The following is a 27,824-nucleotide window of genomic DNA, read 5'->3' as shown; positions in this document are numbered from 1 at the left end:
GAAGAGACCCCCCATTTAACAATTTAATGAATTGAATCATTATTATACGCGGAGTTCACTAAGAGTACAGCCGGGTGGTATTCCTGGAAAGCCAGACGAGTCCTCGATCGCCATAGACTGAAAGCAGCGTATTTATAGAAGTCATTACATAAACAAGAGTAGCTGTAATGTTTTAACAAGGAATGTACTGCGTTAAATACTTACAGATGTATTTTTAGGCATACTATTAACTCTGCATGAAATGTAGTGAATAACCAGTATAATAATACTAACAACCATTCCAACTGCAAGGCTGTTCAGTGTCAGATTTAATGGCCATGGACAATTTCATCAATTTTATAAATAAATCAAACGTTTCCGCGCTGCCAGCCTATTCCCAAACATTAGAGCATGAAATGTTCCTGCACATTCATGTGGCCTCTGCCGTAAACCAACAGGAAAGCTGCTGCAGAACGTAAACCACTTAGTGAACTATCATTTTATTAACTATAATAAAACACATCTATCTTTGCAATAATTGAGAAATAAATATGTGCTAAATGTAGTTTAGGTACAATTAAAGGGATTGTTTTATCATAAAAAAAAGAGAGCTCCCACTGATGGTGATTCACCTTTCTCTTGTAGCGGCAACTAAAAGGGGCATTATGGTATAAAAAGGAATGTTTGCCCACATAAGGCTGGGTTTACACTAGTGTAGCTCACGGTCTGTATACGGATCACAATGCTCAGTCTGGCTGCGGGTATCCTGACCTTAATTTACAGCCTCATGTGTATATGTCCAGGTATTGCAGTCTATATCGACCATGAAATACGCTTGTGTGAACCAGGCTTTAACCCCTTAAGCCCCGGAGCATTTTTCGTTTTTGCATTTTCGTTTTTGCTCCCCTTGTTCCCAGAGCCATAGCGTTTTTATTTTTTGGTCAATATGGCCATGTGAGGGCTTATTTTTTGCGGGACGAGTTGTACTTTTCAACGCCATTACTAGTTTTATCATATCCTGTACGGGAAAACGGGAAAAAAATTCCAAGTGCGGTAAAATTGCAAAAAAAGTGCAATACCACAGTTGTTTTTTATTTATTTTTTTTACCATGTTCACTGAATGCTAAAACTGACCTGCCCTTCTTATTCTACAGGTCATTACAAGTTCATAGACACCAAACATGTATAGGTTCTTTTATATTTAAGTGGTGAAAAAAAATTCCAAAATTTGGTAAAAAAAAAAATAAAAAAATAGCGCCATTTTCTAAGACCCGTAGCGTCTCCATTTTTTGTGATCTGGGGCTGGTTGATGGCTTATTTTTTGCGTGCCAGGCTGACGTTTTTATTGATAACATTTGGGGTAGATCCGATGTTTTGATCGCCCGTTATTGCATTTTATTGCAATTTTGCGGCGACCAAAAAACGTAATTCTGGCGTTTAGAATTTTTTTCTCGCTACACCGTTTACCGATCGGAATAATTCTTTTTTTATATTGATAGATCGGGCGATTCTGAACGTGGCGATACCAAATATGTGTATGTGGGTTTTTTTTTTATATATTTTATTTTGAATGGGGCGAAAGGGGGGTGATTTAAACTTTTATATTTTTTTATTTTTTTTAATATTTTTAAAAACTTTTTTTTTTTACTTTTTGCATGCTTCTATAGTCTCCATAGGAGACTAGAAGCAGCAACTATCCGATCGCCTCTGCTACATACAGGGGACGAGCAGGTCCCCTGCATGCAGCAGAAATGGTCCTGTGCTATGAGCGCCGACCACTAGGTGGCGCTCATAGCGACAAGATCATGACAACCACAGGCGTCTGCTGCAGACCCTGGGTTGTCATGCACGCCCATCGGCGACCCGCGATCACGTGACGGGGTCGCCGGTGGGCGGGGCTTATGACGCGCTACCCGGAAGCGCGCGTTAAATGCTGCTGTCGGAGATTGACAGCAGCATTTAACTGGTTAACAGCCGCGGGTGGATCGCGATTCTACCCGCGGCTGTTGCGGGCACATGTCAGCTGTAAGAATCAGCTGACATGTGCTCGGTTCAGTGAGGGCTCAGCGCCAGAGCCCTCACTGAACCGGCGGTACGCAGATATGCGTACTAATACGTCCCCGGTAAGTAAGGGGTTAAGAGTGCATCTTCTAGATATTGGCCGTCTACTGTGCTTCATAAAGAGGCTCCATCTATATTGTCCATTAACACAAATGCAAAGAGGTTGTCATTGCAGAACAACCCTTTAAAGGGGTTATCTGGGTCTATTTTATTTTTTTTCCTATTTGGCTAAGAACTGACAGATAGATAGTTGCTAACTACTTGCCTGTTCTGCCCAACGCTGGCTCAAAATGATCACAGACAACTACCGCCGGCAATTCTGCTACTTCAAGTCAACAGAGCAGCTCTTTCTCTTCAAGGCTACCTGGTCAACGGGGCGTGACTGCTGACGTCATGCTGATTGACAGCCGGCACCATGCAGTCATGTCAATCAGAATTACATTGGCAGTCACACCCCACCAACAGAGCAGAGCAGAAGAGAAGCAGCTGCTCTGACAACATGACATAACAAAATCGCTGGCAGGAGTGGTCCATGACCGCTAGGACCCATCAGAGATCAGCACTGAGCAAAACAGGCAGGTAGTCAGCAACTACTTTACTGTAAATTCTTAGACCCATATAATAAAAATACTGCCAGATAACCCCTTTAACTATGTTTATCATTGTATTATACCACATAATCATTACTTCATTCAGATAGATTCTTAGACCATACATGAACTGCACTCAGCCATGATTATTAACAACATGCAAAACCATTACATTAGATTTATATCTTAATATGGAGATTGAGGGGCACATTTTGTAGTTTTTGTGGGAAAAATAAGATTTGTTTTTGTTCATTTTATCAAACCAGCAGATACCTGTGCAGCACCCAAAATACCTCATTATAAAAGCTCAATCAGACATCAGTTTTTCTCGTCCGAGAGAAGATATCATATACCAGTGAGAGGCTTTGATTGTCTACATTCATAACTAAGGTGTAGGTTATTGCAAGTGTTAAAATAAAAAAACAAAAAAACAAAATGGGAGCTAGGTGCAGTCATTGGCTGCAGCAGTTCATTGTCCCTGTGTTGGGATATCCTGGTTGCGTAACAGGAAGCGTAAACTGGCGGGCCACAGCGCGGTGCAAAACCGGAGAAGCGGAAAGGTTGGGGTGAGTATTGAGTCTCTAGATTTTTAGAACCCGTTGTTAGCAGTTTGTAAATCATTTTGTATTTGCCAACAACTACAATCACTAATGGTGGCCAGTAATTGCCAATTCTACTCTGTATGCAGATATTTATTATTATTATAGCTCCATTTATTCTATGGCGCTTTACATGTGAAAAAGGGGTATACATAGCGAAAACAATTACAATAATCTTGAACACAATGTGACGGCGACTGGTACAGGAGGAGAGAGGACCCTGCCTGCAAGGGCTCACAATCTACGAGGAATGGGTGAGGATACAGTAGGTGAGGGTAGGACTGGTCGTGGCGCGGTATGGTGGAGTGATGGTTAATGCAGGTTGTAGGCTTGTCGGAAGAGGTGGGTCTTCAGGTTCCTTTTGAAGGTTTCCACGGTCGACGAGAGTCTGATGTGTTGGGGTAGAGAGTTCCAGAGTAGGGGGGATATAGTAACTAATTATGGTACTTTACATGTCATTGCTTGTGTATGTAACATAAGTGGATTTTGCAATGGACATGTATGAGAAATTCTAAGCCCCATCTGGACCAAGCCTTCCCGATGTTTTAATAAGAAGTATTATGGCTTGTCGTTTTTACCCACAAGAAGCCCTCCGTTTGAGATGATATACTAAAACAGATCCACATCATTAAAGAGCAATCTCACTCTTGGTAACTTTATGCACTGATGCAATTGTCAGAACACTCTGTCTTCCTTCACTTTTGTGAGAGGAAATAAAACTAACAATCACATTAAATTCACGCTCTTGTCCCTTTTTTGCTCCTCTCTGTGATTTTGTGATGCTTATATTACATGGGCTAAAGATAAAGCATAACTTCAGCCAAAATGTAAGCTTTCAGGTTTCTCCCGATTCAGTTTCTGACCCAGAAGTAACTTTCTGACAGTCAAAGTAATTCGCCTGTGTAGTCAACACAACTATTTCCAAAGGGTGAAGTGACATTTTTGTGTCACTTAACAGCTTCAGCCAATCAGATGGGCTACAGTGGTCACTTGATGCAACAATGTCAAGTGACGCGCCAGGAATATCGCCTCTGACTTGGCAGGAAATGCACCATTGTGGGAGGGGAGTATCCTTTCTTTTTATTTTAAAGAGGGCACAGAAGTGATTAAGAAGGGGATGTCCAGAAGTCAACAACCCCTTTAAGACTGCTGCCTGAGGTATTTAAAGAACAGCTTTGAAACTGTACCAATGTAAGTAGTTTACCAAAATGCCAACGGCTGCTGCCAAACTGTCTGCTGGGAAGTCTGGAAGCCCCAGGGTGGCAGATTCAAGAGAGCACAGAGTTGTGGCAAAAGACAGGAGATGAGAAATTCTGAAAGAGAAAAGAAATGGAATATTTTTTATCATTATTATTATTAAAAATAATATATATATATATATATATATATATATATATATATATATATATATATATATATATATATATATATATATATATATATATATAGTATATACAGCATATCTAAAGAGCATAGTCTAACATGGCTGGAGGGAAGGCTTTTTTCCACTCAGTTTTATATGAATGTTTGATATATATTTGGTATATTTTATGAGAAACTTGTATTTTTGTTACGTTAACCAATATTGTTATACCATGTAACAGCCAAACGTTCAATACAAAATGCAAACCTGTTGCTTCTTTTCTTCTACACAATAGAATTTATTGACATAGAAAAACTTTTGCGATTCAAGAGAAAATCCTGAGTAATTAGTTTTATTTATTTATTTATTTATTTTTTAATCCACCATACAGTTCGTCTTTTTAGTGTTTCTTTTTATGGTCTTTCATGAAGGCCTCTTCATGGTGTTGACCAAGTGACACCCGTTCACCAATTTCTAGACCATATGGTGAAAAAAAACTTCTAACACAAGTTACAAAATAAATTCCCAGACACAAGATTTCCCTTCTTTTCGTACAAGGGTAAAGTTACATCAAAACAATACTCCAAATTGTACCAGAGGAGAAAAGTCTCTCAACCCTAAATCCCCTAATGATGGAAAGGACATCCCATAGGGCGCTCATCCCAAGACGTATTTAGATTTGTATATACACTACTCATTTACTCAACTCCAAAATTAACAAATAGATTAAAGAAGATCCTGACTTAACGCCAAAAAATATCTTACTGACGGAGAAATCTTATTGTTTGCTTGCATCATCTAAATATACAGACATGCTCTTGAAACAGCTTTGTAGGGCTTACCTAAATTCTCTTACATGTTACACAACGGGGATCCACCAAACCTCACTTCGCTTATAATGCCAGGCGCCAAACACTAGTCTACATCATTGTATTTGGTACTGTCCACAAATACAGAATTTCTGGTCCCAGATACATAGAATAGTTATCCAGCATTTAGTCCCTAATGCCTGAGATCACTGTACATGGGCCATCCTCAGTTAGGTAGATAAAAACACAACCAATTACCAATCAAGACCTCCAAATCTTACCCATCACTATAGCAGAAGCCAGCAAGGTCTTTTTGCAAAATAGGAAACAGGTGCCCTCCTCCTAAAAACGTTTTTATGAAAAACTTTCCTTCATTATGTAAATGAATTGGATTGAAGCAGCACAACAGAAAGAGCAAAAAGTGAGGGTGTTTTAAGCACCTGAAAAAGCTTTATCACCCTTTTACATCAGACAATTTCTTTTACATCATGATTGCTTCTTCAGACCTGGTACATAAAGCAGAAGTTCCAAGGCTCAAGTTTTCATTAATTTGTTATATAGTTGGTATCAAATTATTACCTCTAATACCCATTATTTTTGTCGCTCAATTTTTTAAAACTGTTTTTAATAATGATTTTTAATCATGTTCCATGTGAACAATATTAAAAGATTTTATCAACTTACAATCAAGATGCACATTTCTGAAAAATAATCATCTAACGTAGCCTTTTAGCCTATGGTTAATGGCTCCATCGGGGCTTATGTCTGAAGCTCTGGAAAACAGAAATTGGGCATATGCGCTGATGGAGCCATTGACTGTAATAATACAGACGGAGGCACACTGTGCTCTGTCGGACATCATTTTTGGCTCAAGGACACAGTCAACAACGTCTTGGAGCCAACCTCAAATAGGCGAATAGAGCCAAAAGTGATGTCCAACAGGAAACACAGTGACTCTGTCTGTATCATTACAGTCAAAGGCCCCATCAGCGTGCATAGCCAAACCCCATTTTCCAGGGCTTCAGACATAAGCCTCGACGGATCCACTGAAAGTAGCCTAAAACGCTATGTGAACAAAGCCTTAGATGTCTATTTTAGAAAAATGTACAACTTGATTGTAAGTTGATAAAATCTTTTACTATTGTTTGCCTGGAACATGATTAAAAATCATTAATAAAAACAGTTTTAAAAAATTGGGGAAAAAAAAGATAATCAGATATTCTGAATGACTGGACATTCATATGGAAGTGTTTAAAGTACAGATAGAGAACCTCCAGGAAAAAAGGCAAAAAAATTAAAAAAAATCTGTAAGTACAACTTTGGTTTGCTCAATGTTTGCACTAAATTATAAAGCCAAAAATAAATATACAATCATATACCTCCCCTTAAATGCAATTCTTTTTGATTTTCCTCATACACTCTCATATATGTTGAACTTTTCCTCCCACATCCCTCCTTTAGGTTTTGGAGCACAAGTTATATCTTTAGTACATTTACTGGTACAATCTATATCAGAAAAATCTACACCTTTCAACATCACAGTATGCTCTTGTAAAGTGAATTATCACACTTTAGATACTGTGGAAAACAAGTTTTGTTAATGTGGCAAAAAAAAGACCATGTACTTTCCAATAAAGCAGCCAGATCACTTGTAATTGCAGTTTTTCCACTGCTTTTATTTGTGGAACAACTCCCAGAATAATCTCATTCTTTATAATTTAGGTGCCGGTATTTTCCCTGTTAGGAGCAGTGAAAGAAAACCTCTTCGCTGTTAAAGGTAATGTGTCATCAGAAAACAGTCTATTGTTTAAAGCAGGTTTTATGTTAAACACAGGATAAAAAAAGTATAATTTTTGATTTTTTTAGTTTTTATATCACAATCTGTATTACAAAAAAAATCTTGCAATTTTAACACTGACCATAGTCCTACTTCCAGTTATTCACATGGACATTAGCAGCACGGACAGACTATGACCCCATTTATTTGGATAGAAAATTATCTACTCATGCTCCAATTTGGACCAAGGCCATTGTGAAGGAAGGGGTGGAGGTGAGCTGTGTCCTATTGTGAATGCAGGACCTTATATTATTTACTGTATATAGAAGTCTTACTGGTGTGATTACAGCTTTACTGCGCACGCGCTATGTTCCCGCGCGTGTGCAGTGAGGCTGTGTAGTTCGCAGTGAAGCTGCAATCACATAGCCTCACTGTGCAGGCGCTGGTCCAGCGGCAGGACATGTACAAATGCGCACGTGCCCCACGATAACAGCGCTTGCCGAGAGCAATATTCATATACATGAGTGGCGCCTGCAGTGAGTGAATACTGCGCCCGCCGCCCATGACTGAATATGAGAATCACACCCCTATGACTGAAAACGCAGGTAGGATCTAAGTATATTAAAGGTTATAAAATCATTATAGTTGCACCAATTTTAATGAAAAAAGCTTGTTAGCGATGTACCGTATTTTTCGGACTACAAGACGCACCGGACCATAAGACGCACCTAGGTTTTAGAGGAGGAAAATAAAAAAAAAATGTAAGCAAAAATTGTGTTCATGATGCACTTTTAAGGGGGAGGGGGTCTTCTGCTGACACTGGTATAGGTGTAATATCCCCCAATTCTGACAATATCCCCTATCCTGGTATATATTCCCCCCCCCCTTTCTTTTATACGTGGTCCCCATCTCCAGCCTGGTATGCCTGGCATCCTTCCATCCTGGTATGCATGGAACCCTCCATCCTGGTATGCATGGCACCCCTCATCCCTATCCTGGTATTCATGGCACCCCTCATCCCTGTCCTGGTATGCATGGCACCCTTCATCCCTGTCCTGGTATGCATGGCACCCCTCATCCCTGTCCTGGTATGCATGGCACCCCTAATCCCTATCCTGGTATGCATGGCACCCCTAATCCCTATCCCGGTATGCATGGCACCCCTAATCCCTATCCTGGTATGCATGGCACCCCTAATCCCTATCCTGGTATGCATGGCACCCCTCATCCTTATCCTGGTATGCATGGCACAGAAATCCCCATCCTGGTATGCATGGCACAGTAATCCCCATCCTGGTATGCATGGCACCCCTCATCCCCGTCCTGGTATGCATGGCACCCCTCATCCCCGTCCTGGTATGCATGGCACCCCTCATCCCCGTCCTGGTATGTATGGCACTCCTAATCCCCATCCTGGTATGCATGGCACTCCTAATCCCTATCCTGGTATGGATGGCCCCCTCATCTTTATCCTGTTAAGTATGGCCCCCTCATCCTTACCCTGGTATGTATGGCCCCCTCATCCTTACCCTGGTATGTATGGCCCCCTCATCCATACCCTAGTATGCATGGTCCCCCTAATCCCCATCAGGCTGCACATAAAAAAATAAACACTCATACTCACCTTTCTTCTCTCTCCTCCAGCGCCGCATCCTGTCTGCCCGCACTGATCTCTCCATGTGAGCCGCGCATGACATCACTGCCATGCGCGGCTCACATGAGAGATCAGCTGCCGGAAGTCACTGCTCCCCACGCCGGGTCTGTGTGCGCAGGGAGCAGTGACTTCACTCTCCTTCATAGCCGGCACACAGCTTAGCTGCTCTGCGGCTCCTGCTGCTGCCGGGCTATAGCGTGTGCCCTTTTATTAAAGGGCATGAATATTCACCCCCTCCCCATGCCCATGGGCGTGGAGAGAGGTTGAATATTCATGCCCTTTAACAGCGGGCACAGGCGATTCCAGCAGGAGCCGCACTGCTGATACACTGTGTATTGCTATTAAGGAGCATGAATATTCATTGCTCCCCACGCCCCATTTTCTTTAGCAGCGGGGACAGTGTAGGCTGCAGCGGGTGGCTACTGCCTCCTGTGCCCTGCTCCTTCACAGCTACGGCTCCCCCCAACACCCCATATATATATATATATATATATATATATATATATATATATATATATATATATATATATATATATATATATATATATATATACATACACAGCCCCCCAACATTCGGACTATAAGACGCACCCCCCATTTTTTTTGGAGGAAAAAAGTGAGTCTTAGTCCGAAAAATACGGTACATTGCATCACTAACAACGCGCTATAGGGGCAGTGTAGATAGTAGCTAGGAAGTGACAGGTTCCCTTTAAATATACAGTACTGATTGAGATATGGAAAACTGAAAAAAAGTGATTTTTTTTATATATTTAACATAAAAACTGATTTAAACGATGGATTATTTTCTGATAAATCAGTCCTATAAACATCCAAGGAGGTATCAGAAGTGTCTCAAGAAAATAGCTATTTTTTTTATACATGGAGGATGGTTTAACAATCAGCTGTACGAGGCAGGTCTGACTTTCATAATCCAGATCTAAATTAGATTGTATCCATAGTGGTACACAGTGGAAATTTAAATAAATGGACTTTAGGTAATACATAGATGACCTGGGACCACCAGATTCATTCTTTGCTACAGTTCTTAAAGGAGACTCCAGGGTTAAGTGCTCTCTCTTATGAAATTCATATGCCCAAAAGGAGCAACAGTTGACATCATGGGACAACTCTTTTACCTCCTTTAAATTAAGGACCTGTATGCTTTATAAACCTTATTTCAAAAAATCTATTATGGCATCATGTATTAATAAAGTTAGTCTTTTGCTCAGTAACTATCAATTTCTCTGAGTAATTTACCATATCTATGCATACAATTGATTGATTTCAATAAGCACCATGTGGGCTGTATTTTTTTTGGGGGGGGGTGAAGGAGGGAAATTCATCCATTCCTGCTGGATTACTTTATATATTATAGTTGTTTGTTATGGTTTGACAGAGGACAACCTATGATCAATAGTTTTAAAGGGAATCTGTCACCAAGTTTTCGCTACCTCATCTAAGAGCAGCATGATGTAGACAGAGACCCTGAATCCAACGATGTATCATTTAGTTTACAGGGTGCAGCCGTTCTGACACAGAGTTTTTAGATTTAGCAATGCAGCACAGCTGAGCAAACTAACCCCACCCACACCAGGCTTTGAATGTACATTATCTATAGACAAGGAGCTGCTTATCAAAGGAGGGGGTGGAGTCAGACTAGAATTCACATGCTGCTGTAGTCCAGACAATGATAACCACCACGTGATAAAACCTTCAGTGTAAGTAAACAACAGCACACAACTTGACATGTGACACATCTTTGAATTCTGTAACCCTTACCTCATGCTGTCCTCAAATTACATAGCAAAAAATCTGCTGACAGATTCCCTTTAAGGGAACCCTTATTAAGATCAAATGTGAGATGCAGGCAACTACTTTATACTTTACTTATTTTCAGTCACACATCTGAAACATCTGTTTGATGGCTGCATCTGCCCATAGGTCCCCAGGACCTGCATGAGGTTTAGGCTAAACCCAGATCCTCTTATTTTGTCAGATAAGGATCACACAGGGACACATGAACAGAACACAAAGAAAATGTACTTAAGATGCAGGATTTGTCTAAGTAGTAGAACAAATAAAAATATTAGATATTCCGACACCCAAAAAGACATGGAAAAGAAGACATGAAAGCGTTTAAATCGCATTATTTCAAACTGCCTTATGGGTAAAATGTAGAACGCTCCATATTAAAAATACAAGAGTTTCTTCACATTATCCTACATAGAAATTAGTTCATATCACCAATAATTAGTCTTTATCCCTTAGTAGATCACAAATAGTCTTGGGATTGCATTAAGGGTCAGATTTAAGATGATATATCGCACTGATAACAAGGAACCATGGTACAAAAATTCCATCATGAAAATGGCTCGCTGTGGTGTATGCACGAATACATTATTACGCTGGATCCTATATGTTCATTATAAAAAAAAATCTTCCACTGTAATCATCCTTCATGATGGAGATTGTCAGCCTTAATTAGTTTAAAAACCTAGCATGTTTCCTAAGAAAGGATCACAGCTTTAGACAGATCTGTCTTTATATGGAGATAAAATAGTTCTCCCTGCATTACCCGGCCAAGTTCAGCGATGACTGATGGACTGCTGTGTAGCAAATGAGTCCACTTTATTCTTCGATTACTCCTAATAGCTAATTAACACAATCAGTTTTTTGTGCCTTTTGGCTACTAGGAGGGAAAACCTGTCCCCAAACTATGCTGAGCTTGCAAAGAGCAGCATACTCAGGTAAAAGATCTGCTGTAAAAACTGTCAGCATGATCTCACACCACAAATTATTTATGCCCTTGTAATTCTTTCAAAGACAAGTCCAGCAATACCTTTACATGGCCAGTCTGTTCCTCCATTACTCAGGAATTAGTGTTTGAATTGATATGCAAATAAGGCTGAAGAGCTATTGTAGATCTATAGTCTCTGTCACTCCAGCTCTATTCTCTGCCCAGCACCGGCCTCCTCCTACATGACTGACAGCTTCAGTGCCTGCAGTCTCACAGCATAGTGGGTGTCAGTCAAGCAACAGGAGGTGACGGTGGACAAGGAATTGATTGGGGTGAAGTCCAGTGACAGATTACTTTTAAAAGTGATTTGACACCGGGTTTTTGCTACCTCATCTGAGAGCAGCATGATATAGGGACACAGATCCTGATTTCAGCAATGTATTAATTCCTAGGTTGTGTGTTGCATTTTGTATAAAATCACAGATTTATCTGCTGCAGATCTACTAGTTCTCTGAATGCTGAGCTCCACATAGCTCTGCCCACAGAACTCATGATTATGGAGGGCTGCATGGCAGCAGGTTTATTAGTCCCCAAGTGATAAAACAACAGTTTATTAGCTGGAGATTATCAAAACTAAAGTTATCAGCCCAGCCAAAGTCCCCCTGCTGAATCTATGCTCCTATATTATGCTACTCTCAGGTAAGACTTCAATGGCTAATGGGAAATCTAAAAACAACTTAGACTGGCTGTCTACTTGTATATAGTTTATTGGTGTTCTAGTATGGCCCAGTTCACATAGGCCAACAAGAATGAATGGGGACAGGACAATTGGAGCTCTGTTCTCAAGCAGCATGCATGTTCTCAGCATAATATTGCATGTTTACACCGGGCATTGTGCTACAACAATGTTAAATAGATGGCCCATTCGAATGATCCAATTGGCCAACAGATGAGCGCATTTCTCGCGTGTGATTAATTTAAAGAAGGACAAGAAATGTTATAACTGTTATTACAACGCTTACATTTTCTTCTTCATTAGAAAAGTGGTGAAGAAGAAGAAAGGTAGAACAGAGATAGAAAAAAAAAAGGAAGCAGTTAGCTAAGGTCCTGTTCACATCCTTGTATTAGCCTATGTTTAGTTTGCATGCTGAGAAATCTACCTAAATGTGTCTATAAGGCTCCATCGCCAGATGGAAGCCAAGAGAGTGTCCCTTAGCCTTCTATCTGACCAGTATAGGTCAGGATAATGGAAAAAGGTATTGGATTGCCTGTTATGCTTTTTTCCATCCTGTAGAGAACAGTTATAAAAAGGATCTATGGGGACGTGGCCTGGCTATGGAGGAGTGAGGACGTGCAGCAGTTCAGCTCCTGCCTGGGTGATGTCTGCAGACCCAATTAAGAAACACTAATTACCACCAAATGTCAGCTAAGACGCGTCCCAGTGTCGGCCAAGCAAACAGACGTCCTTCGGTGGTGCCTGCGACAGGTATTTCCCGATATCTGCGGGCCTCACACCAGAGTTAGCAAGCTCTCTGACTGGAAAGAAGATGGAGGACCAGCATTATCTACATCAGGGACCGTGAGTTGCATAAATAATATTGTCGGGACTCACATGATAGAGGCCTCTAAAGATGATATCCAGGGGCAGAAGGGGACATCTCATGCTTCTTATTCACATGCAGTGAGCAGCTCCTTGCGCAGGATGAGAGATTTATCCTGTGGCTTTCCTGATCACTCAGAGGGCCTGGCAGGCAATGTATCTATACAAGCACAAAATGTATGGGAAGACTTAAAGGCTCATATATGCGCTATTCCCACAAAAGAAGATATGGAGAACAATATCTCTAGGCTGGAAGCTTCATATAGGGCTGAGACTGCTGCTATTAGAGGGGAACTTCAGCAGCTGTCTGAAAGGGTGGCTAACGATGAAAGCCATACAGACGCCATCTCTCAGAGATTACACACACAAGAACAGACGGCTGCAGCTCACTCTCAGCAATTGGAATACCTGTCTGATTTGGTGGACGATATAGAAAATAGAGGGAGACGCAATAATATCAGAATTAGAAACCTCCCAGAATCCGTGGAACAGAATAAGCTGGAGGAATCTTTACATTGTATCTTTAATTCTATATTATATCTACCACGTGACTCAGACATAGAATTTGACAGGGCTCAAAGTTCCCCGGGACCAAAGTCTACTGATGTAAACAAACCTAGAGATGCCATATGCCAGATACATAGATATAAAGTGAAGGAGAACATTCTTGCTAAAGCCCGCACATTGGAACCTATCATCTTCAATGAACATGTTATTCAGATTATGCATGATCTGTCCTGGTGCACACTTCAGAAGAGACGTGCCCTGAGGACGTGCTCGACATACTGAGACAACAAAAAATCCTTTATTCTTGGGGCTTTCCTTTTAGACTTCAAATGAGACGATCTGGAACTCTATATGTTTTGCAAAGTCAGGGAGATTTATCAACGTTCACTAATGGACTGGGAATTCCATCGGTCCAAGTGCTTCCATCAGAGTGGCCGCGTCTTCCTAGAGGCCTTGGAAGGAATGACTCACCTCGCCCTCAAAAAAGGAAGACACACAATTTTGGCATGAGAAATGGAGGTCGCAATATGGAAGAAAGAGGAGCATCACCTCCGGATTGACTGGCTTCACTATTCTCACTCATTGTTCTCTTTGATACTGATTAATGCTTAGCAGTCGGGGAATCCTACAGAAAGTTGATATAATCACACATGTATAGATATTGTTATATACGAGTTGGACATTCAAGTTTTGGTAGATAGTATACGTTTCTCATTTATTAAGTCATTATGGGTCTGCGGACCAAGCCTGGGGGGGAGCTACCCTCCATAGAAAGCGTATTTCCACTAAGGGTATCTACATTCCACTGGACGGGTGTGGAATTTTCTATTTTTCTCTAGTAGTCCTCCTCTTTAAGGACTTTCTTTGTGGTTGGGGGAAGGCTCCCAACTGATTTCTTCTTCTCTTTTTCTGTTGTTTCCCTCCGTTCCTATATATATATACAGTACAGACCAAAAGTTTGGACACACCTTCTCATTTAAAGATTTTTCTGTATTTTCATGACTATGAAAATTGTACATTCACACTGAAGGCATCAAAACTATGAATTAACACATGTGGAATTATATACTTAACAAAAAAGTGTGAAACAACTGAAAATATGTCTTATATTCTAGGTTCTTCAAAGTAGCCACCTTTTGCTTTGATGACTGCTTTGCACACTCTTGACATTCTCTTGATGAGCTTCAAGAGGTAGTCACCGGAATGTCAAGAGTATATTTTTTTGTTCTTTCCAACAGGAAGGAGTTATCATTATTCAGATAGAGAAACTGTCTTTGTCTTAAGTTTTTCCCCTTTTTTTTCCCCTTCCTCTCTTTCACTAATCCTCCCTCAGACCTAATCCCTGGTCCTCAAAAAGAACACAGTCAAATTCTGTTCTCTAAATGCTCGAGGCCTCAATGTTCCTCAGAAACGTTCTCAGATTCTGTACTCCATGCACAAACAAAGGGTTCATATCCTCATGTTACGAGAGACACATTTTAAATCTGATCAGGTTCCTAAGCTAAAAGATAGATATTATAACAACTGGTTTCATAGTACAAATCCTGAAGAAAAATCCAAAGGGGTTTCCATCACAATCCATAAATCATTAGCATTCTCCCTAATGGACACACTTATTGATACATAAGGCAAATACGTATTTCTCAAGATAAAAATTGTAGATTCAATATACACAATTGCTAATTGGTATCTGACTAATAAGGGTCAGATTATTGCATGCCGCCCGTTCTTAATCGCATTGTTTAATTTCTCAGAAGGTAAAGTGATTGCAGGAGGAGACTTCAATTTTACCATAAACCCAAAATTAAATACCTCGTCGGATAGGGGAACAGTCCCGGTGAGACAACTACGATCTTTCGAAAGGGCCAGCCGCGCCCTACGACTGACAGATGTTTGGCGGATAATGAGCCCTCAGGGTAAGGATTACACATTTTTCGCATATACATAATTCATATAGTTGCATAGACCTCTTTCTTTTGAGCCATCACGCTTTGTCCTGGCAACCCGAGACCACAATCTGAGATATTTTGTGGTCGGACCACGCTCCGTTTTTTTTGGCACTATCTCTTCCATCCCTAGCCCAACGCTCTTCGACTTGGAGTTTGAATGATAACCTTATCAAAGATGTTCTGTGTGAATCAGAGTTAAAAGAGGCTATTGACTCTTTTATCCAAACACATGCTTCTGATCAAAGCTCAATCACAGTGTGAGACTTTGAAATGTGTCATGAGAGGGATCCTGATAAAGCATGGTTCAAGGTTAAAGAAAGACGGCTCAGAAAGTGGAAGAATTATTAAATCAAATTCACTCCCTTGAAATTTTACATGAGCAAAATCTCCATGCCTCCACCCTTGTTGAGTTAACAAAGAAAAGAGATGAATTAAAAGGAATCTTAGATAAAAAATATTTGCAATCCAGGGAAAAATCTAAACGTTTTTTTCTACGATTTTTCAGATAAAAGCAGGAGACCGCTGGCCAGGTTGCTCCACCTACGGTTGACAGCTACATTTATCCCATTTGTCAGAAGGAAGGAGGGTAGGGATGAACATAATCCCAAAGAAATTGTAGATCTTTTTAGGTCTTACTATGAAAATTTATACAACATTAAGAACCAATTTGCAGACATGTCTCCATCAGATCGCTCCAATAAGATTAAAGAATACAGCCAGGAGACGCCTCTGCCCATGCTGAGTGACTCAATGGTGGAAACTCTGTAAGAGGTGATATCCATTTAAGAAACTGATTCTGCGAAACAAGCCTCCCCATCAGGTAAATGCCCTGGCCCAGATGGCTTTACGCCGGCATTTTACAAACAGTTTAGAGAGCAACTCTCTCCATTAATGGCTAAAACCTTTAATGCAATTGATGGAAACACTGGATTTGTCCCCCAATCTCTATTAGTGTTCTTCCCAAGCCAGGTAAAGACCCCTCAATAATTGATAATTTTAGAATAATCTCTTTATTAAATATTGATTAGATATTAAATTATTTTCAAAAATCTTGGTCGATAGGTTAGCTCCTTTACTTCCCTCTTTAGTTAATAATGATCAAGCAGGCTTTGTCACAGGATGAGAAGCTAGGAACAATACCATTAAGACACTGCTCATTATTTCTAAAGCAAGAATTGGGTCCACTCCACTAGGTCTTCTATCTACAGGGTGGGCCATTTGTATGGATACACCTAAATTAAATGGGAATGGTTGGTGATATCAACTTCCTGTTTGTGGCACATTAGTATATGGGAGGGGGAAAACTTTTCCCGATGGGTGGTGACCATGGCGGCCATTTTGAATTTGGCCATTTTGAATCCAACTTTATTTTTTTCAATGGGAAGAGGGTCATGTGACACATCAAACTTATTGAAAATTTCATAAGAAAAACAATGGTGTGCTTGGTTTTATTCTTTCATGAGTTATTTACAAGTTTATGACCACTTATAAAATGTGTTCTAAGTGCTGCCCATTGTATTGGATTGTCAATGCAACCCTTTTCTCCCACTCTTGACACACTGATAGCAACACCGCAGAAGAAATGCTAGCACAGGCTTCCAGTATCCGTTGTTTCAGATGTCCCGATCTCTCCTCCCATAGTTTGTTTCATAAACTAAGGTCAGCTATGATTAAATTCATTTGGGGTAAAATTGAACCTTGCATAAACATACAGACACTCTCTCGTCATAAATCAATGGGTGGTGCAAGCTTTCCAAATTTCGAGAGATATTTTCAGGCCTCTGCCTTGCTGAGGATTTTAGATTGGCACTTTTATGCAGACACTAAACAATGGGTGGGTGTGGAACAGGAAGGCTTAGATTCCCTCTACGACATCTACCATGGTGTCAAGAAGACTCCGTGACCTTGGTCAAGTGTAAATTAACTAGGTAAATACTTAGAACATGGCATTCCCTGAGTAAAAAAAGTGTTTCCAGATAAACCTATTAGTCCACTCACATCAATTTTTTTATAACCCTTCCTTTCTACCCAGATATCTACGCGGCTCCTTCCTCGGTCGGAGAGTAGTGGAGGACACCCGATTGTTTAAAATATTGGAAAATGGTATGATACCTTCTTTTGTATCTTTACAAACAAAGTCTCCAAATGTGAAAATCAAATGGTTTGAATACTTGCAAATGCGATCCTTTCTAGTAGCACATAACCCTACTGTAAATTCGCTCTCAAACTACATCTTCTTTGAGAACATGTTCCTTCAGGAAAATGGACCGACTCACACCATTTCTGTGCGCTATGAGGGATTGGGTAGAGAGGAGGGAACGGAGAAGCTGGCATATCAGCGAGCATGGGAGAGGGACTTGGCGATTCGTTTGTCCCCTCTTGTATGGGCAAAAGGGTTTCTCTTCACACAAACTCACTAATGCTGGGAGTGCACAAGAGAAGAACTATAAAATACTTACACGATGGTATCACTACCCTTCTAAATTACATGCAATATTCCCTATCGTTTCAGAAACGTGTTGGAGATGTGAATGTGAAGTGGGTTCCATGATTCATATCTGGTGGGAGTGTTCTAGAATTAAACCATTTTGGGAGAAAGTATTCGATAATTACCAACGTATCACAGGTAACAGAGTAACAAGGTCTCCCCAAATAGCTCTCCTGTCAATTCTCCCTTCTTCAGTAGGTACTCAAAATAAAGACCTACTTCGATTTTGCTTAACAGCGGCATTGACGGTAATCCCGCGGTTTTGGAAACTTAAAAACCCACCTATCATATTGGATTGGTACATGAAATGGTGAATTTATGTAAAATGGAAGAACTTTCTGCAGAATGTAATGGAACCAACGATAAATTTAGAAGGGTTTGGAGTGGATGGATTCTGTTTCAGGATTCACATGATTTTCATACTCTTTTTTTAATAGTTTCAACAGATTTATGTGATTGTGCTCATAATTAGCTACGTGGCAATAAGGACCTCCCCCCATCCTCCCCATCCCTCGTCCCTATGTCTTTTCTCTTTTCTCTCTTTTTCTTTCTTCTCTTTATAAGGTTTCTTCAGACATAATATAGAAGTTACCTCAACATAAGAGCCTTTTATTGGTGATTATTACATAAACAATATGATTTTCAAGGTGAATTGATATTGAAAGAGGTGATCTCATTTGAACTGTGGACATTTTCTATATTGTTATGTTTTCTTCAAAATCGAATTCAATATATTTTTTGATTTGCAAAATGTATAATAATCAATAATTAATGTTTAATTAATGTTTAATAAAACAGATTAAATATATAAAAAGGATCTATTGAAGGCTATGGGTGAAGAAGGTCACTGTATAGTAATGTTTCCCAATTTCAAGTCCTCAAGAGCCACCAACAGATCACGTCATCAAGATTTCCATAGTATTGCCCAGGTGATTTTTCCATCATCTGTGCAATGCTAAGGAGATCCTGGAGACCTGATCTGTTGGTGGCTCTTGAGGACTGGAGTTGGGGAACACTGCTGTATGGCATTCAACACATGCATCTGTATACAAATACATCACTGGCTTTTTAATAGCTTTTCATGATGGATATATTAAATTAATACCTTAACAGCCTATGGGTGAAGAATCTGTCACATGGATGACTAACAGTGACATCGATCACCCATCTATTAATGGCCGCAGTGTGAATATGCACCTACACGTTGCAATTTTACCAACAAGAATGCTAGACCAGTTTTGCCTTAATTTCTTGTACTTGGTACATTTGGGGGGGTGGACCACCCCTCTTTGGGCTGTGCACCTTTGTCTATCTAGCTTTTCACAGGCAGGTGCAAAACATAATCAGGTCCATGTGTTGGCCCTCCTTCCCCACACACACACACACACACTCGCTCCGGTCTATTTTAAGGCCTCCTGGCACATAGCGAGGTGAGCTATTAAACTTAGAGGCCAACCTTATTGGCTACACCTTGTCACAATACAATGGGATGGTTTTTATGATCTTTTGATCAAAATAGTATCAACTAACTACCCAATGTTATTTACAAGATTACTATCTACTTAGTGTTTTCATGCAGGTTTTAGCCATCACTCATAGGCTATAATGGGATCTGCCCCCTGCCTAGCGTCTCGATTTCACCAGTATTTGCATCTTCAGGAGGCATACAGTTGAATAAAATGGTGGAGAAGGGAGCAGTTGGCTCCCTGTTTCACCATTCAGCCTATGTGTCTGAGTCACAGTGCAGCAGGCGCGATGACATCACTAGATCATTGTTGCACTTGCCTCAGTATACACAAAGCACAGTGCAGAGCAGAAATGGGGGAACTGGGTGAGGAAAGAATTTTTTCAGTCACTTGTGCAGGGCATCATGCTTTGGGGTGTGCTACATGGATCCCATATAACTATATGGGCAACTATTTCTGGATAAATAATAATATGCAAAGAAACACAAAAGAAAAAGATTGATGTTGCAAAGACCCAAAATAAAATAATTACATAATATGACACAAAAAATAACTACTGAGAAAAATGAGCATTCATTATAATTTACCTTTCTGCCGGGACATTTGGTCCAACAGAGTACAGTAGCTGAAGCTGATCCTGTTTGTGTGAAAAACAGAAGAAGATCAATTACATATTCCAAATATAACAGTCCGAATTGTCAGGATTGTGGCGCCCTGCTTTAATCTTCAGTGATGGCAGCAATTAGCTGGCTACATATAGATCGCTCTTGCTTTTACTAAAGGTCACACACACAATCTTTGTATCATTTATCATGAGACAGTATACGGGTTTTGGAAGGTTAAACAAAAAACGCCCATATGGTTGGTAAAATAAAATATATAATTTCATCCAAGCAGTTGAAATCTAAAATATCTAAATCACTAAACCTATTATATAACAAGTAAACTGTATTTACCAAGCATAGGAAACTGTTTGTTTTTTTGCCTGATCATTCTATTAATAAAAACATATATAATTATTAATTCACAAACATGTATCTATATATCTTTTACAACATTGTTTTTAGAGAATCAAGAAGCAAAATTAATTGAAAAAATTATACGATTTAGATTTCTGGACCAAGTTTGTAGATTTATGTAGGCCCAAATGGAAGAAAGTTCATAGAATGTTAGAGTTGGAAGGGACCTCCAGGATCAACCCCCTGCTCAATGCAGGATTCACTAAACCATCTCAGACAGATGTCTGTCCAGCCCCTGCTTGAAGATTTCCAGTGAAGGGGAACTCACCATCTCTCATGGCAGCCTGCTCCACACATTCATCACCCTCACTGTCAGAAAGTTTTTTTTAATATCTAATCTGTATCTTCTACCTTTCAGTTTTATTCCATTGCTTCTCGTGTTTCCATGTGCAAATGAAAATAAGGATGACCCCTCTACACTGTGACAGCCCTTCAGATATTTGTACACAGCTATTAAGTCTCCTCTTAGGCTTCTTTTTTAAAAGCAAAACATTCTTAGATCCTTTAACCGTTTCTCGTATGACATAGTTTGCAGTCTGCTCACAACCGTGTGACTCTTCTCTGAACTGGCTACAGATTTTCAATGTCTTTTTTAAAATGTGGTGTCCAGAAATGGACAAAATATTCCAGATGAGGTCTGACCAAGCAGGAGTAGAGGGGGATAATTACTTCACGTGATCTAGATTCTATGATTCTCTTAATACATCCCATAACTGGATTTGCCTTTTTTTGCTGCTGCATCACTGTAGACTCATGTGCAGTCTGTGATCTATTAGTTTACCCAACTATTTTTCACACATGCTATTGCTTAGTTCTATTCCTCACATTCTGTAGATGTAATTTTTGCTTTTCTTGCCAAGATGCAGAATCTTGCATTTCTCCCTGTTAAATACCATTTTATTAGTCACTGCTTATTGTTCTGGCGCATCTAGATCCTTCTGAATCCTTTCTCGGACTTCTTTAGTGTTAGCTATCCCTCCTAGCTTTGCATCGTCTGCAAATTTGAGGAGTTTACCTTCAGTTCCCTCACGTGTGCGCTGGCCTACTGCGTTCACTGTGTGTTTGCTAGGGGAACGGCGGACAGGTATGCAATATGCATACTCCCGGGCAGAACCCATCTAGTGGGCTTGGCCTCGCTCAATAGAATCATTAGCATATATCTTTATGCTAATGATTGCTTCCAGGCTCTGAGGCGTAGGTAGCCTGGAAGGAATACACGCCTCCTCTCTTAATTATAATGCCACCCCCCTCCCCTGCAACTCACAGTGCCCTGTGACGTGCAGTTGCGGTACTGGAGTCTCTCCACGATCCGTACCTCCTCCTGTAATCTATGGAAAAAAGTCGCAGAGACTTGCCGGCGCCTTGCGCAGAAGATCACTAAATACACTACTCAGTGAACTTATGCGCAGGCGCCGGGGAGTCACTGCGACTTCCTCCCATAGAAGACAGGAAGATGAACGGATCGTGGATCGTCATAGGGCACTGTGACGTGCAGGGGAGGGGGGTGGCATTATAATGAAGAGAGGAGGCGGGGATTCCTTCCAGGCAATCTACGCCCTGCTGCCTGGAAGGAATCATTAGCATAAAGATATAAAATACGATTTCACAACAACAAGACCATTAATATGAGGCATACAGGTAGTACTAGATTAACATTTCTATAACCTGCATGCCCATAATAGGTTATATACGTCCCAGGGGGTGACAAATTCCCTTTAAAATAGATCAAGTAGAACTTCTCCATGAAATCTTTTTCAAGATGGTGTACCAGGGACAGCTGGACTAAGCCTTGATGTCGAAAAGGCCTGCAACTGGCTAAGCATTATTTTTGAAACTCTGGAAATTTGTCAAAAATCTCTATGTTGCTCCTTGATGGAAAAATTTCTGATTTAATTCATATGCAAACGAAGCTTCAGTGATCTGGGCGTGTCAAAGCACTTCCCAAGCCTCTGCCTCCCAAGCTCCATTTCCCATGGAGCCCAACTTTCCTTTACTTCACTGACACTTCACTTACACCACACTACTAGAGTATGGTCACCTCTCCGGCTATAAAATAAATACTTCCAAAACTGAAGAGTTGTCAGTATATATTCTTACTACTACAATAGACCTTTTTTTGTCATAACTTTCAAGATCAGTAGAAAGACATATGACATTATATTATGTCAGTAATTTCACACCTCTTTTTTTGTGAATTGCACTCCCTCCTCAATTATTGGAAATCTTATCAAATAAGATTTCTGCAGTCAAAATGACCCTTCTCCCAATAGAACTGTACTACTTTTAAATTTCTGTTCAGGGTCCCATGGTCCAAATTAACGTCAGTCCAAACTGCCACATTTATTTTCCTTGGACCTCTAGGCAGCATTGGAACCCAGTAATGCTGTGTGATAGGGATTAGGGGGACCTCTTGGTTCCTGACATATGATATACTACTGGGTTGCTCCCCTAAGGGACATTCCTTTCTGGTCATCTCAGTTCGCTTACAATAAGTGGACTGAAATGTAAAAGTTGTGGATTATACCGGTGAATGACTCACTGGAGTTGTTTCAAGAAATATAAGACAACTAATCTATTTTGAGCAACAAATAACCTATGTTGTGCCTTTTTATAAAGTTATGGAGATTATGTATCTATTCTCCTTGTACCTGTATTCCCTCTGTCTCTTTCCTTATATGTGACCCCTTAGCTAGTGTCTTGTATCGTTAATTCTATATAATTGTGAGGATTGTTGATTGATATGTTAAATATTTGTAGTGAGTTTCAAAGCTTTGCTTTTTTAGTTATTATATTGTTCTCATAAAATTGTTTCATTTCCCATTTTTTTCCAGACTGATGTCTAATTGATTCTGTATACTTTTTATTGATGGTTTGTCAATCCTTTGCTTGTACTCATTAAGTTTTTCTTTATTTTTGAAAAATCTTAATAAAAATTACAGTTAAAAGAAAGCAGCAACAAACTAAAAGTTGAAAACTAGCTTCAACATCACAGCAGCAGTGATTTCATTACAAGTTTATGGATCACAACATATTCAGAAATGCTTGTTTAGAGCTGCCAAATAATTAGCACAACGTTTTACCTTAAATGGCAGATAATAAATATCTCTGGCTTGAAATCTGGAACGCAGTGGTGGATCGAGAGGATTGCCAGAATATTTTGGAACTGGCAAACCCAAGGCAATCACTCGAAAATCTTCACTGACACGCACAATCTTCCATGCCTCTAGTTCTTCCTTATTGTGTTCCTGGGAATAGAAGTAAAAGAACAAACTTGCTTAACTTCAGTTGTACATCCTACATACTTTAATGGAGAAGGATGTTGCTGACATTGGCAAATCCACGCTCGAAGAAAACATCCTCCACCTTTCTGTGGAAGAGGTCTGTTTTTTTGTAGACTTTAAAGGCATGTGAATAATGACTAAAACACGTACATGTGGCAACTTTATGTGTATAGGACCAAAATGTCTAAGAATTACACAGTCATATAAGCACCTTATGCAACTTCAGGAGGACTGTCATGACACTGTTGTTTGATATCCCGGGGCTCCTTCCATATCCCTAAAGCTAAGGGCGCCCTAGTTTATCACTGCTCCCCGGATTACTTCTGATGGTGAAGATAATGGGGCCACTTGCCTTGCAGAGTTCCTAAATCAGCGCTTATCTGTCCCCTTCCCTATCCAGGGAAGTGGGGAGTAGTTGTGTATAAGAATACACAAGCCAGACTAACAAGAGAAGACATACAGGGATAAATGAAAAATACCAATCATACAAATATGCACTCACAAACAACAAAGTGGAACACCGGGAAGTAAAGGGAAAGAAAACCAAATAGGAAAGGATAAGGATATGTACGTAGACAAATTACCAAGCAACAGTCTTTAGAACAACACTAAAAAACGCTTCCTCAAACAACAAACACCTCCAACTTCATAACCAGGCAGTAGCAAACTAACACTGGAAATCCCTGCTTTCCAGAGGCAAGTGGCCAATACGGAACAGATGAGACCATCAAAGCAGGAAAGCTCCAGAAGCTCTCAACTGAACATATAAACCCCTGCACTGCTAGCAGAAACCTGAAATCTTTAATATGATGGTGAAGTGCTTCTAATCAATGCAGGAGTATGTGAAATCAGACACCGAGTTTTTCTTGCCCATCTCTGTCACGGTAAACCAGTGACAAGGACTTTGTGCCAGTGTCATAGTACAACAGACTTTTTATTGCGAAAAGAAATACACTCTTGCAATCTCTTAGCGTAATTCTGCTATTCTCTGACATTAGGTTTCTGATACTGACATTTATAGCTGTAATATATTCATACTGCACGTGAATATGTGGCACTCAGAGAATCTGTTCTTTTCATTTTACACCTTGCTTTTAAGTACAGCTTTAGGTTAATTAATCTCATGAGGAGACCACTCAATGTTTTAATATCTGTATTCTCTTTTTAGAAATATGGAAAATTAAGTATTTTGTTTCCTGTATGTGACACATAAGTGCTTAAAGGGTTACTCTAGCGCCATTCACTTATACATTTGAGCGATTAGCAGCACCAGTAATGATACGTTTAGAAACACTTGCCGGGACGGGTGAACAATCAGCAAATAGAGATGAAAGAACCCGAACTGTAAAGATAGGGGTTCGTACCAGACACCTACCGCAGTTTCCGGTGCTGAACTCCAAACAAGGACTTTTCGTGGACGTCCGAAAAAGAGAGCAAGAGAAAGATCTCTGCTTCCTTTGGCAACCCCTACACTTACTACAACGATTTTACAACACAAAAGTTCGGGCCCCCATTGACTTCTACTGAGTTCGGGTTCTAGTTAAAGTTTGGGTACAGTTTTGGTACCCGAACCGAACTTTGGACTAAAGTTAGGTCGAACCAGAACATCCACTGGTCCGCTCATCCCTATCAGGAAATAATGTGTACACCTGTATTAGTTACATAAATGGAATTGGGGCAGGGCACCATATCTACTGACCCTTGGAATAAGACCAGACACTGAACCTGTCTTGGCTGATATTTGTTGATGTGACGTCACTGGTGCTGCTCACTTCCCACTGAAGAACTGAGAGGCACTGGTATAATCTTTTTATATTAATAATGACTAAAGTAAATTATAACATCAGTAAAATGACATTAGATAAGTCTGCCATTCACATGATTAACAGTACAAAAAGGGCTATAACATCTATGTTCTTTTATTAGAGGTATGGAAGCCAACAGAAACGGAGAACCAAAGGGGTTATCACTTGGACTACAGAGTGTATCATTCCTGACACCTTTGCCCTGTGAGCCCAAGCTTCAAAGCTTGGGTAGATAGTTCTTTGTGGCCAGGCTGTACATCTCCTATACACTACAGGGAGTAGGGGTTGGAAGAAATATTTAATATGGAAGGTGCTCGCCTCCTAATTAGCCCATGGTTCAATTACAGACCTGTGATTTTCACAATAAATATAGGCCGTCCTGGAAACTTGATCCCAGGACCAGGCATATAAAAGATGGGCTATACAATGGAAAGGTGTTCGCAAGTGGTCCGTAAATCTCTCCTACCTTCAAGGAAACAGAAGAGCAACTTTAGATGGAAATTAATTTCTGTTATCTCTCTTTTTTATTATTTAGAACTGTTTTGCATATGTGTGCCACTTTATTTTTCTCTTTTTATAATTTTTCTGGTAAGTACTGTATTTTTTACATAAAGCTTAAAACTTTAATAAGTTTGGTATGCTCTAAAAAATCCATAGGTTTTCAGAGAGTGTGTGGTCTTTTAATGTCGGATAGTAGTATATATTTTGTGGAGCCATCCCCGAACCTGTTTGTTTGGTGATTGGTGGCCTCCCCAGCCCAGGAGCTGTGGTATGATCAGACCATGTCCCTGTACAGTCAGACACAACCATTACACAGTACGCAGAAGTGGCCCATTTATAAGATTATCTCAGCACAGAAATTTTTTATTTAAACACATCCAATTGTAGAAATTATTATTATTCCAAGATCTAGTGATTAAAATCAACTTTTCCACTATTTAAAATGCCCCCAATGTATTTAAACTGTGGAGAGAAGATTTTCTCTAATTACCCTGCGCTGTCTTTTTTGCCTGTGAGCAGCGCTATCGCTGACCACTTACAGGCATCACGTGACCCAATGCTGCAGCCAGCTCTGGCTTTCACTGATGTCATGTCAAGTCAGGCGTGACTCAGTAATGCGCTCTCCGCGGTGGATGCTGGGCTGTGACGTAGGGTTTCACCGTGCGTCACAGCCCAGCATCCACCGCATCTTTCCCAATGAATGCAGGAGAGGGAAAGCGCGAGGCGTACGCTGGGCTGTGACGCACGGGGAAAACCCGCCCACAGCCCAGCATCCACAGCATGCATTGGAGGGAATTTTAAATAATAGCGGACAACTTCTTTAAGTCCAGGAAAAGAGAGCTCCGGTAACAAGTTACTGAGAAGAATTTTAGTGGACCGCATTTTGGATCCAGAATTTAGGAGTGACCAAAAGAGCTTGGGAGGGAAAGGTCACTCCCGTACATTCAAGTCGAGGGCTTGCAGGTCCTATATAAAGAAGCTGGGTTGGCTCAGGGGTGCTTTGTACTGTTGGAGAGGAAAACACCATTAATTGTGGAGAGACTGTGCCTGAGGATTAGAAGTGCCTGTTCGACTCTGTGGGTGAGATCGTGCTACGTTATTTGTGCCTACCCTGGAAAAGGACTGTTTTAGTTATTGAATGTCTTGGCTGCAGAAAAGCTGCGTACTTTATGTTGAAAGTTTATGCAAGAAAATAAATTTTATCCTGTTTGACACGGAAACTCGTGCCTGTGTGGACCTCAGCAGTTACGAAAGAGCAAAAAGACAATATGCTTATCGAGTGGATCAGTTGCAACTTACTCGCAGCGGAAAAGCCCAAACAATGGTCATGCTGCAGTTTTTACTGCAATGAGAATCCGGAGCGGTAACATCCGGATTCGCATTGCTATACCTGGCAGACCTATTACAACCGATTCCGCGGCGGGAAAACCACAGCAAAAATGCATCGTGTGAACTTAGCCTATTAGAATATATTTAAAATATACATATACACACATAGCAAATGGGGAAGACAAATACAGGAAAGAAGGTGGGTATACCTGGATGGTAAAACAGCATACAATGCACTGCTGTATCTAGAATATATTACGCTCAATTATATGATACAAAGTATGACATCATGGCTCCCATTGGTACACAC

The 27,824-nt window shown here is 40.3% G+C and overlaps 1 protein-coding gene across 1 annotated transcript in view; it reads right to left on the bottom strand.

Annotated features, from left to right (window-relative positions):
• VWA8 (von Willebrand factor A domain containing 8) overlaps positions 1–27,824 on the bottom strand; it is a 524,780-nt gene that overhangs the window by 353,702 nt on the left and 143,254 nt on the right. The window contains exons 7-9 of the mRNA XM_073663915.1: positions 23,679–23,843; positions 20,167–20,216; positions 4,434–4,542 (exon numbers count right to left, since the gene is read on the bottom strand). Of these exons, the coding sequence (XP_073520016.1) occupies positions 4,434–4,542; positions 20,167–20,216; positions 23,679–23,843 (324 nt within the window). The remainder of the gene's footprint in view (positions 1–4,433; positions 4,543–20,166; positions 20,217–23,678; positions 23,844–27,824) is intronic.

The sequence above is a fragment of the Phyllobates terribilis genome, unplaced genomic scaffold, assembly GCF_046119375.1.
Source record: "Phyllobates terribilis strain yellow unplaced genomic scaffold, ASM4611937v1 Scaffold_2__4_contigs__length_985480577, whole genome shotgun sequence".
Lineage (NCBI taxonomy): Eukaryota > Metazoa > Chordata > Amphibia > Anura > Dendrobatidae > Phyllobates > Phyllobates terribilis.
Note: the sequence above shows the minus strand (reverse complement) of the source record. Positions and strands in the feature narration are given on the sequence as shown.